Source organism: Syngnathus leptorhynchus, chromosome 2 (genome assembly GCF_054491065.1).
Source record: "Syngnathus leptorhynchus isolate UIUO chromosome 2, UIUO_Slep, whole genome shotgun sequence".
NCBI lineage: Eukaryota > Metazoa > Chordata > Actinopteri > Syngnathiformes > Syngnathidae > Syngnathus > Syngnathus leptorhynchus.
Genome location: NC_141196.1, coordinates 14,839,159 through 14,850,634, shown reverse-complemented (window position 1 = coordinate 14,850,634; position 11,476 = coordinate 14,839,159). Strand labels below are relative to the sequence as shown.

The following is an 11,476-nucleotide window of genomic DNA, read 5'->3' as shown; positions in this document are numbered from 1 at the left end:
TTGCGCCATTTTCAGATGACTGTAAAGGCCTAGATGTGTATCAGTAAAGTATATTGGTAAGTGCATCTTTTCCCTCAGCATTTAACAATTAGGATGTTTTTTTTTTTCTACTTTGACATTTTTGCTACACCGTTGCTCAAAAATATTAGTTCTTTGACAATTTAAGAGTAACTACAACATTTAAAAAATTGGTACAAAATTGCATAAACCACATGAAATACAAACACCTTACTGGTGGAATATATGTTGGGATTAATAGTCAAAAATAGGAGGGATTTAATGTTGGTGTAGTAAAGCAAGTCAAACAAGAAACATTTCCAAAAGTTTGATTTCTGCTGTTGGAATTTTGGAAACACGGATTCACTTTTAACAGAGTTGGATAATGATGACGACGAAACGGAGTAACTGTGCACTCATACGTACGTACATACAACACATCTGGTAACTGGGGAAACAGAAATCTTCAGGCTTCTCCTAAAAGATGGTCAGGCAAACAGAAAAGGTTTGAGAGCACAGGAGATGAGGAGGTAGCGATGTTTTTCAGCAGTTCAAATTTTAATACGTTGTCCCCCTTTCTCTACAGAACCCCAGGTTAAAAAAAATCCCCCACTCTCATAAAATACAACAGCAGCAGTTGCCAGTACAAAATGAAAAGAAAAAAAAAAAGATTAAGCATAGAGGGGAGGACAGAGGGATGGGAGAAAAGGAAAATCCTTTTTTTTTTTTTTTTTACATTTATATGTATATCGTATCAGAGTCAAATGTTCACCTTCCAAATGGGTTGAGGGCAGCAAACACTGGGAACTTGCTGTTGTGTTCATTCAAAATGGCGGGAAACGGGGCAAAAAGGAACAAAAATGAGTCGCGTCCAATCCAACTAGGGGAAGGAACCAGCACTCTATAAGGCAGGGATTTATTCAGGAAAGGCTTTTTCCCTCTCTGGATGAAAGACAATTTCACTCCTCTTCAGCCTGTGTGATGTACTTGAATGTGTGTACAGATGAAATGTATGTGCAAGGTTGTGTATTCAACAAGTAAATTGGAAGTTGGCTGTCATTACGTGGTCAACACAGTTGAGCCCCTCACTTGCTGCAAGAGAGGTGGCATTTTTCTTTCCTCAATTCTTCATTCCTTTGTTTTTTTCTCTCCCAATATATCAGTCCCCGACTACCTAGTAGTCATCCAAATCAAAGAACTCGTCGTCCTCTCCTTGGTACTCCATGCCCTGGAAGTCCACCCTGTACCGCAAAATACCTGGGAGGGTCACAAAGATGACATCGCATCACCCACTAATGTGAGAGTTGTCCAGTGTGTCATTGCCATAACGGTTAAATAACACAAGTAGTGTTAATTAAATGACAATGCCATTTTACAACCGGCTTTTTGTTCATGATATACGTTTTTTGCATACTTCTAAATTGGCGTACACAACATTTTTTTCATGTATCGGGAGGTTTGACTGCTCTGCTGTGACTCGAAAGTGCTCACCCCCGATGCCTCCAAAGCCCTTGACAAACTGAGATCCCTCTTGGCTCTTGTCTGTGACTATTTCCAGCGTGGCTCCAAATTTCTTGTAATTGTTGGCAAACCACTCTAACAGTGGCATGCTCTCGATCAGTTCGTGCTCTTGCCCCGTCTGTCAACGTCAAATCAGAAGGATTGAGCAGTTTAACTCAACGCTACTTACTTCAGCGTGTGCAGTCCTCACCTCTTTGTCTGTGAAATGAGATTTGTCTTTCTCCTGCTCTGGCGTTAAGTACAAAGTCTTCTCATCTGAGAATCACAGAAACCACATTGAGCGTGAGGCTGCGCGGTTCACATTCAAGTGACTTCTGCCGCATGTGGTCTATGTGTACCATTCTCAGCGCCGTTGCTCTCGGCCCCATGCACACGTAAAATGTAACGCATGGTGTCTAAGTTCTCGTAGACTATGAGGATCTCCACCGCTCCCATCTCCAAGGCTTTCAGTGTGTCCTCCACACCAAAGCAGTACTTCCCAGTGTCCTGACTGATCTCATCAAAGTAACGTCCTGGAGCACCACAAACGAGAGGTAATGCTTTTTGAGAATGAGGAGGATCAGGCAAATTTCACAGGCACTTCTCTTGATGAACACTCTGAAAGTCGTGTCACTATGCTAATAAAACAACCAACCTATTAGTTTCTTTTCTTGGATGAACTTGACATTGGAGAGAACTTCTGCTGAGAGCTCAATGGCCTGGTTGAAGCCATTTTCTCCACCGTAGGAGATATCCACTAACTTCAGAACTTTGGCCTGTAACCTCTAAAACAGAAATGTCCAGTGGTTAAAAACAGAGCGACAATGTCAAAATCAATCCATTTAATCAATCCATTTACCACTCGTGTGTATATTGCTACTTATGCAACATTTAGTTTGGATCAAGCTTTTTGATTGGATAAGCGTCATGCTACGAGTGACGATGGGACTTTTAACTTCATTTCTCGCTTTGTTTCAGTGGTGTTCTAAAGCATTACATGGGCTCTACACTAACAGTCACGGGTAATGGAACTTTGATGAGGGTTGTTTACAAAAAAAAAAAATCAAAAAAAAAAAAAATTGCAGAACGTATAATATTTCAATATACGGGATCCACCTCATACACCAATGCATGATTTCACATCTGAGTGTAATTTCTTCAGCTAATTTCAGCTAATTTCTTCGTCCGGAAGAAATAGAAGGCTTGCGGAAGGCTGGCGAATGGCGGTGACATTCTCCTGGCACACTGCAGCCAGTATGAATTGACTTGTAGAGCTTTCTATTACTTGCGGCGTTCTGGAGAAGCCCGCAGCCGTTCCACATTCAATGTGAATTAGGCGTTTGTGTGTCACAAAGATGTACACATTAGCAGATGTAAAAGAATTTAGGTATAAATGGCACAGACCACGGCAAGGCGAGAAGCCCCAAGATGTCACTGCAAACATTCAGGTGTGCTCATCTAATTAAATATTTATTAATATTTTTATATTTAATTTCTTTTACATACTTAAGCTTGTAGATATTTTCAGTCATCCAGTGCATTTTGTTCTAAGAGTATTTAAAAAATAAAATCAATTGCAACTGGACTGGACTTAATGACATGTTAAGCGTACAAACTGAAGCGGACATTCAGCTAACATGCTCATGCAACGAATGAATGCATAGTCACGACGTCAATTGGTTTTAATTTGCATTTTCAAACTACTTAACGTAACTTTTGATCATCATGGAGCACCCACTAAATCGCATGATAGCGTTACATGACCTGCAGTGAAGTGGACAAATCCAAACATTCAAAATGCTCCCTCAGAGTTAGATTTTTTTTGGCTAACTAATAAATAGCGCTGCTATAACTGTTGTAGACAAGCAATATCACACTTGAAGTTGTGATGAAATGTACTGGTATATCAATATGACTGTGATTATCTTGGGCAATCTGCCAAACAACACTCCCGCTCTTTTGATAGTGCTTTTGATAGTAAGACACCAAACACAAGTGATTAACTGAAATAGGGAAACATGTCTGAGCATCCGTTAAAGTCTACATGGGAAAATAAACAACATTCTGACGTTAAAGTAATTGAAGCATTAAGTCCACCCTCCCCAGTCATCTTATTATCAAGTGACCTATAACAAACTATGTCAACATCCCTCAACTGAAGAAAATCAAGCAAGCAAAACGCAACATACTTCAGATGATTAGAGCACATACTTACTGGGTCAAACATGTCAGACTGGCTGAGCTCAGTCTTGAAGTCCGCAGAACCAGCCAAAACCATTCCTGCCACATTGACTTTGTCGTTGGACACAAAGAGCTGGACAGCCGTTTCGGCCACTTTCCTCACATAGTTGTGCCTCTTCTCCATTCTAAGACGGGCAAAACGCAAAGCCGACTGTCCTCCTCTGCCTAAAACAAAGATGAGGAGAAAGGTTTAGACTATATTTTAGCCTCATTCATGAAACGACTACAACTAATAAAGCCCTTGATGGGTTTTAACAAATCTAAAAATTGGGTGTGCGAGTATTGTGGCATAATACCGTGCTTCTTAGGAAGATCCACAGTGAACTTGTGCAGCACCTCCCTGGTGTTTCCCTGCAGTGTGCCAAACAGCGCCCCACTACCGTCAATCACAATAAAGCCAAACTTACTGTCATCTGAGAGCAGGGCTGTCAATGCCTACGTTTAAAAGAAAAAGATGGAGAGTATGAGACAAAATGGAAGGATCAGAGGTGGACATCGTCCTCCGTCCCTGGGTTTTCCGTCCCTATTTCAGCTTCACCTGAGCCTGTCCAAGTCACCCAAACGCTGTTGAGAACAGACTTACTGGTACCACCTCATACGCAGGTGCTGCACACTTGACATGAAGCCAAGTAAAGAAAAATTAAAACAAAATTGTTTCCTTTTTTTCTTAACAGAGCACACTGGCATGTGTCCCATATTGTTTTTCACACCAACAGTGTCATTTGTTCGTTTTTGATTTGGCTATGTGTCTGCTTGAGCGGTGCCTGTATGCGACATGGAAATTATGTTCTCAACTCTAAATGGCGCTCTCTGAAGAGGGATTGGCCAGGACCATGTGGGTCAGGGACAGAAAGTCAGGGCTGGGCGGACGACACCCACTTCTGGGAATGTGCACAAAATCAAACTTACATAAATCCGTTCCACACATAAGTAAAAATACCCACCTCAGTATGGAACTTGTTGTCACAGAGGTACAGGGAGGTGTTGATTGGCTTAAAAGGCTCAAAGTCGATATTAACTTTTTTCTCCTTCCCTTCGTCCGTAACAATTGTGCCGCAGTACACTACTAAGCCATTTGGTGGCACTGAGAAGAATAAAACAAAAAACGTGCAGTTTTCAGACGATTATATGTCGTAACATTCTCTACTGTTCAGCAATGCAATCATTTCACCCGGTAAATAGTGGGATATTTTTAAGTTAAAAAAGTGTTTCCCATTGGGTTAAACAACCCATTTTTAATTCAGAAATCCCTTTTATTTTAGAACATTGGAAATCATAGCCTAGCCTTGAACAGCAAGTTACAAAATGCTCAATGACTGTCCCTCTTGATCAGCACAGCAGGTCACCCTATGCATACTCCGTCAGGACATAAACATAAGCAAAGGGAAGAGAGATGAGATCTTTTGAGTTGGCAAACTGTCGAGAAAGTACTTTTTCTCACTTGGGTCATCTTACTTATGATGCCTACACGAAAGGTTGAGGGCTTTACTCATAGCTACTGAACCCCAAGACCAAAAACTCACCCTGTGCATTGAATGTGTGTGCAACAGAAAAATATATGGCTGAATTCCCTTTAACAGTTTCTAACCAGTAAAAGAAATTGAACTGAAACTAAAGATAGCTGGATATTGTACTTCTATTAGATGTGTTTGACCTACCCTTGTTATAGAGCTTTAGTCTTTGCTGTACAGAGGTGATGGCCCCAAGTACGGAGAGTCTGTTGACTCGACTCTTAATGTTGGAAGCGGTGCCAAACTCGTCTGCCAACATCTTGGCCACTCTGGAAATCTGGTCCTTGGGTGGGATGATCAGCGAGATCATACTGGTGCCATTACTAAAAAAAAAGAAAAGAAAAAAAAAAAAGAAAAGAAAACCAGAGGCCATTACTGTTTTTATACCATCGTACCATGACTTGAGAGACCTGACTCTGGTTTTTCCACATATGAAGAGCAGTTTTTTTTGTCTTGTGTTGTCTTACGTTGGTAACATTTTTTTATTTATTTTGGCAGACACGAAAAAGCAGCCCAAATTCTTGCTTTAGGATGTTTGTCAATCTCAGTTCAGGTTTACTGGAAAAAACCCATAAGCCTTTTTTTTTTTTTTTTTTTTTTAAACCAAATGCAACATACCTATCTAATATTGCTTATGCACAATGCAAAACACCATAGAAAAAGGAGCATCATGTTGCTGGGCTATAATGCATGCTTTTACAGCCACCGGAGAGGTGGTCTTCAAAGGCCAGTCAATCTTATTGCTCAATGACTACAGTGGTAAGGGAATTTTGGGCTCAATTCCCACAGCCCACTTCCACTTCGTTTAGCGGGCCATTGGCGCATTTAACGCAAGCCCAGGTGAACTGTGAGCAGCCTCGGCAGAGTGACAAGGATCTTAGTATTGCTTTTTTCCCCCCTCAGCTTAACTAGAGTGATGGAATTAAAGGTTTTTGCTCGTGTCATCAAAACATTGTTAAGCGCTGATGTTTCTGTGGCAAAGGTCGAAAGAGAAAATTCGGTTACTGAATTTTCAGTTCATCCTTAGTTTTATGCTTTGCAAAAGTTATTCATGTTATACTGTATGTTTTAAAAAGTACTGGAGACATGATGGCGAGTGCATTTTCCTTGTTAAGAAGATGAAAAACAAAGTTTTATTGGAGCGGGCTGCTAAAGAATAATAGCATTCCCATTAATTTCAGAGGGGAAAGATCATTTGAGATTTAAAGCGTTCACATTATCTCAGGCACCACAGTTCACTATTTGAACAACACTGTTCAGGTGCTCAACTGTACTATGAATATTATAATTTGTGTTATTCGGCAATATAATAGACAGGCATTTATTTCTACAGTGCACCATAGTAAAAAGCAGCGTGGGGTCGAGACTTTAAGCGCACAGGGGTGAGTACTACTAGTTCTAGCTGTCCCACATTATGATCGCTCAATGAACTGGCCTCACAAGAGGGACAAGCTGACACAGCAGTGGCAGGTGGCAACAAGCAGGGTTACTAAAGGGGAAAACGGCCACTGGTTGAGGTGGAGGATGGAACACCTTCGATTAAAAATGGTCAAAAGTTCAACCATTGCAAGAGCGAGTCGGTCATCTTTGACCATGTTGAAACAATTAGGTTACATTGAAACTACTGAGGCGAGCCTAACAGATTTTTAGGACAGTTCCCCGCTTGAAGTCACTCGATGAAAAATAAATCAAGTAGTTCGGGTGACTAATAGACTGACTGGAAGATTGCCGACCTCTCAATTTCAGCAACTAGCCATCTCGTTAAAGACACCCATGGCGGCCTCACTCCAGAGATGACGTTTATAACGGATGTCTTTGGCATCGCGATTTAGTCTGTCTACCGGGTAGGACGCGTTTTAGTTACCCAATGTGTGTGAAAATAGGCAAAGCAAGACGTCGCGGTGGCCACGTAGTCACAATCGTCTTTTTATTTTTTTACTCAGGCCGGCAAAATGCGACGACGGCACCCATTCAGTAGCAGGCTAGCAGTCACAGCGACAGAAAGCTACAAATGCTAAGCTAACCACTCCCAAAGTCGGCCCTTCTTCGCTGATGTCCAGCAGTATCGACCGGCTTACAACAATAACCTCAGCCGGGTGGCGCTGTATTAAGTCACTGTCAACAGCCCACGCAGGGACAGAACACACAACATCGCATCCTTACCCACGGGCAGCTTCCAAACTTTTGATCAGCTTCTTGATTTTCCATATCTCCACGTTTCTATCCGCCGCGCTGGGGTCGTCCGCCATCTTTCTGCTGTAGTTGTTCAGCACCTAAAAATTAAGGAAAAGGGAGGTAAATATGATTGAATAGCAGTCAAAAAAGCTTGGCACACAATTACAGTTGGGTACCTCGCCAAATGAATGGTGGGGTGTCCTTTAAGGCACTTGGCCAGTATTGACGCTCCGACAGACCGCAGACGAGAGCTTCTACTCGGGCTGTCTCTCTCAGTAAAGTGCGCGGAGAGCTAACAGGCCTACAGTCTGCCAGGCCCTAAAGTCCACCCGATTCTTACCTAATTCGACCTACTTTCGCCCCGTTCTTCTCGACAGCAAGTGCAGTCTTGCGATTAAAACATCAGAAATGACCATGAATACCGTACCTGCCTCGGACAACGCCGCTCCGCTTGCTGTTTTCTACTCTACGTCGAGTCGGTGGTCCGAGGGATGACGTTGCCTTTCCGCCGGTTTCTCTCCTCCGCACGCTGCGCGTGGTGCCGCTGCCGCCGACTGAGCTCACATGTAGGAGGTGGTTCCAAGTGGCGGCGTTCACTTCCTGGAAACCGCATAGAAACCAATGGTAGCCTGTGACCTGTGCGTCAATCATCACACTCGATGCAACCATTGGATGACTCGTAGTCACTCGCGTCATAGAGAGGAAAGCGCAGTTCGCAGTTGTTTGTGGGATATGTAGTCAAAGTTTGAAATGGGAGCGCTTCAACTTTTTCTTCCAAGGACCACGTACAGAAAAATCTAAAGATGCAGGGGCCACTTTGATATTTCGCACCTTTAGAATAGAATAGAATAGAATAGAATAGAATAGAATAGAATCTCATTGTACAACAGATATACAACAAAATCTCTTTTATTTGTCAAACCAAGCTATCAATGTAAGAAAAGACATTCAAAGCAACATATTGTTGGATGAGTTGTAAGAAGAGGTTCTTGAATAGTATTTGAGAATGTTGAAGCCACAATAATTAATTAATTGGTCATTCGTGCCAAATTGTGAACAGTGTTATCATATTCATGATTGTCTCTTCAGCTCTCCACATATTTACACTCTTGGGATCACTATTATTGTCTGCTACAACAGCTTTAATAGTTTACACAAAGTCTCAACTTTTGTCCATCCGTCAATCTATTCTCTGTACCACTTATCCCCACTAGGGTCAAGTATGGGTCTGGATCTGCTTGTTAATGTAATACTTGAGTAGCTTAAACCACCAGCCACAAAATCCTTGATTGTTTTTCCATACTTGGCCAATAAATATGTATCTGATGAAAATGCAAGGCATTTTCTAAATTTAATCCAGCGGCTCTTTATGTACCACTAGAGGGGGCCTGCGTACCACCAGTGTTACTTGGACCAAGCTTTGTTAATGTCGCAAAGGTACTCTGACCCTGAACCCGAGTAAAAGTAGATACTAAACATTCTGGTAAAAGTATAAGTCCTGATCCACATCTTCTATTAAAATCAAGTAATCAAGTATTTGTGCTTGCTTCCTACCATTGATGAGAAGGTACGTCCAAACAGTACAGTACAGTACAGTACAGTACAGTACAGTACAGTACAGTACAGTACAGTACAGTACAGTACAGTACAGTACAATGGAGTATTTTTCATCGTCATTACAAATGTTTTAGATTTTCTCGCATTTATTGAGTACAAAAACTCCACGAACCATAGTTTTTTGTCCCCCAATACGTTTAAACCCTAGTTTGAAACCCTAACCCTAGTTTGAAACCCTAGTTTGTAGCGCGAACCCTAGTTTGAAACCCTCGTTTGAAGCCCTAACCCCAGTTTGAAACCCTGAACCTAGTTTTAAAGAGCTTGTTCTTTTCTTTATTCTGGCGGAAATCTTTCACCTAGTTCTTTTATCTCTAATGCTGACTATGTTAATAGTAACTATCAGAGGACTGCCTGTTCTCAGTTTAACTATTTAATGGATGCCACAAAGGTCGAGACACGGCCGTGGAGCCTTTTCTGTGAGATTGCCGACGAAAGGTCAAGACCCACCTCCAGGATTCCTCCTCTTGGCCGCCCATCCACAAGGGAGGCAACTCTGCCTCGCCCATGTGACTATGTATAGCTCTAAGGCCTCAGCTGAAATCAACTGATAAGTGTGCCAAGACTGTCATAGATAAGAGGATGCCAAGCCAGGGGGAAAGGTCACAGACACACACACAATGGCCAAGCTCAAGTCACCTAATTATTAAGGGGACTAATCCAACAAACTATTTTGAGTGCAATATTTTGAGCCAAAAGGGTTTGGTAGCCAATGAAGAGTGAACAGTAGCGCAAACAATCAGTAGCCTAAGCTATACTATCTGTGAACTAAATTCTGGCACTGCTTGCAAATTGCCAGTACACCACAAGATGTCAGCATCATTCAGCAGGTTATTGTGTCTGACGAAATTATTGATAACGGCATCTCATGAAAGCAGATCTATTTACTCAATTGCACAATCTTGTCATGGCATATGACAACCAAATTGTTTACTTTTCAGACTGTAGTAGACATTTTTGGTCCTCTGGTGAAAGGAGACTTTGAATCTCTCCTCTTTTAGCTATATAACCACTTCAAAAAACAAGGGGAGTTGTTATGTTTGTATTATTGCCAGTGCTTTATGTGGTATTTGCTATTGTATTGTTATTTAATGTTATATGTTCTTGTAAAATGCTTTGTTACAGCGAAAACTGTTCTGAATTGTATTCTTTTGTATGATACATTGAATTACAATGTATCACGTTGCCATTTGTTGAGCATTAGTGCTCTGGTCATTCTCAAATTTGCCTCTGTCATATTCTCAAATCTCAGTAACAAGAGTGCATATTGAATTTCTGTCAGAATTTGCAAGCTTTGCTATTTCATGAATGCAATGTTAGAAAGGTTTTGTGAAAATGACTCCCTGCAAGATTTTGTAGCATTAGTATTGGAGCCAATTTATCACCATCTGTCGGCCATTAGAGCTGTGATAATCTGTCGCTGAGAAATGATGGCACATGCTCGATTGCAGAGGGCTGGCCTAAGAGAATGCTTTTTGCTAACAGCAAGGATGTCACAACGTCGGAGGCTGCAGGTGTTTCAACACCCACAATTTTTTTGTTGAAGGTCTCAACACCCACATTTTTGTCACGTCTACGGGCGTTGGGGTGATTCAGTGTTTCAGTTTTCCCAGTGAAACACATGTTCCTCGTGTGTGTGTGTGTGTGTGTGTCAATGCACATGGAAGCGTTATCGAGCATGTGACTGGAAGCAGCTGCCTCCAGGTTCATTCAGTTCTATTTTTCCCACCTCTGGCCATCTGCTTAAGTTGTCCTCAGCAGAGAGAGGGGAGAGTGAAGGTTGGACTCGAGGCTGACTGGGGTATTCAAGGACACACTCGTGCTCGTATAGATGAATTGGAGTCTAAAACACAAAATTGATAAAGTGAATAACCCTCACTTTCACTGATATACATTGATACATTGTATATGCATATTCACTAAATGACATTCAGTAATTTGCATATTCAGAAATTTATTTTCAAAAGTACTAATCTATATTTTTTTGCAATCATGTGTACATTCTTGAAGGTCCTCTTTGATTAAAATACTTTGGCACCATCTTGTGGCATCTATATGGTATTACAAACCCCTTTTAGGGTGGCTATCAATTATTTGCAGATTTCCGCTTCTCTGCAAGTCTAGGTCTCTTTGCCTCCGCTTACAGCCTCGTATAATACCCCATAGTGGGTAGGAATGACACAAACACACTAAATCTTGTCAACACGTCTTTGACCAGACACCACTTTCTTCATTTTGTTCATTGTGCAATGTCCCGACACAAGCAGCTCTTCATGTCAAGCAGTGCAACTCTCAACAAGGATGAAGAAACCTTTGCCATCCTCCAAGGGAATTAGGCAGCATTTACTCTTTGCTGACTTGCTAATCTGTGACTCACTGTGTCTGTCTCTCGTAGTAAAAAAAGAGGATCATCATCATCAGCACTTCAAAGGCATGCT

General features: G+C 41.6%; 1 protein-coding gene across 3 annotated transcripts; it reads right to left on the bottom strand.

The window, feature by feature from the left end:
* Positions 1-53: 53 nt before the first annotated feature.
* On the bottom strand, positions 54-8,024 carry etf1a (eukaryotic translation termination factor 1a). 3 transcript variants are annotated; one of them, XM_085905734.1, is made up of 11 exons: positions 7,852-8,019; positions 7,413-7,522; positions 5,397-5,572; positions 4,683-4,822; positions 4,146-4,173; positions 3,713-3,903; positions 2,153-2,282; positions 1,857-2,030; positions 1,709-1,773; positions 1,489-1,636; positions 54-1,254 (listed from the first exon to the last, which is right to left on the bottom strand). In XM_085905734.1, the coding sequence occupies exons 2-11, from the start codon at positions 7,496-7,498 to the stop codon at positions 1,172-1,174; spliced, it is 1,221 nt and encodes a 406-aa protein (XP_085761860.1). In that variant the 5' UTR covers positions 7,499-7,522; positions 7,852-8,019; the 3' UTR covers positions 54-1,171. The 3 variants fall into 3 exon arrangements, with proteins under 3 accessions (XP_085761860.1, XP_085761859.1, XP_085761862.1); XM_085905733.1 differs by having other exon boundaries at positions 4,035-4,173; positions 7,852-8,018; XM_085905736.1 differs by lacking the exon at positions 1,489-1,636 and having other exon boundaries at positions 1,688-1,773; positions 4,035-4,173; positions 7,852-8,024.
* Between the last annotated feature and the right edge of the window lie 3,452 nt (positions 8,025-11,476).

Coding starts and splice junctions, on each gene's coding strand:
- etf1a (XM_085905733.1), bottom strand. CDS start 7,498: ATGGCGGACGACCCCAGCGCGGCGGATAGAAACGTGGAGATATGGAAA. Junction 5,573..7,412: donor AGTTTGGAAGCTGCCCGTGG/GTAAGGATGCGA, acceptor CTTTTTTTTTAG/TAATGGCACCAGTATGATCT. Junction 3,904..4,034: donor GGATCTTCCTAAGAAGCACG/GTATTATGCCAC, acceptor TCTTTGTTTTAG/GCAGAGGAGGACAGTCGGCT.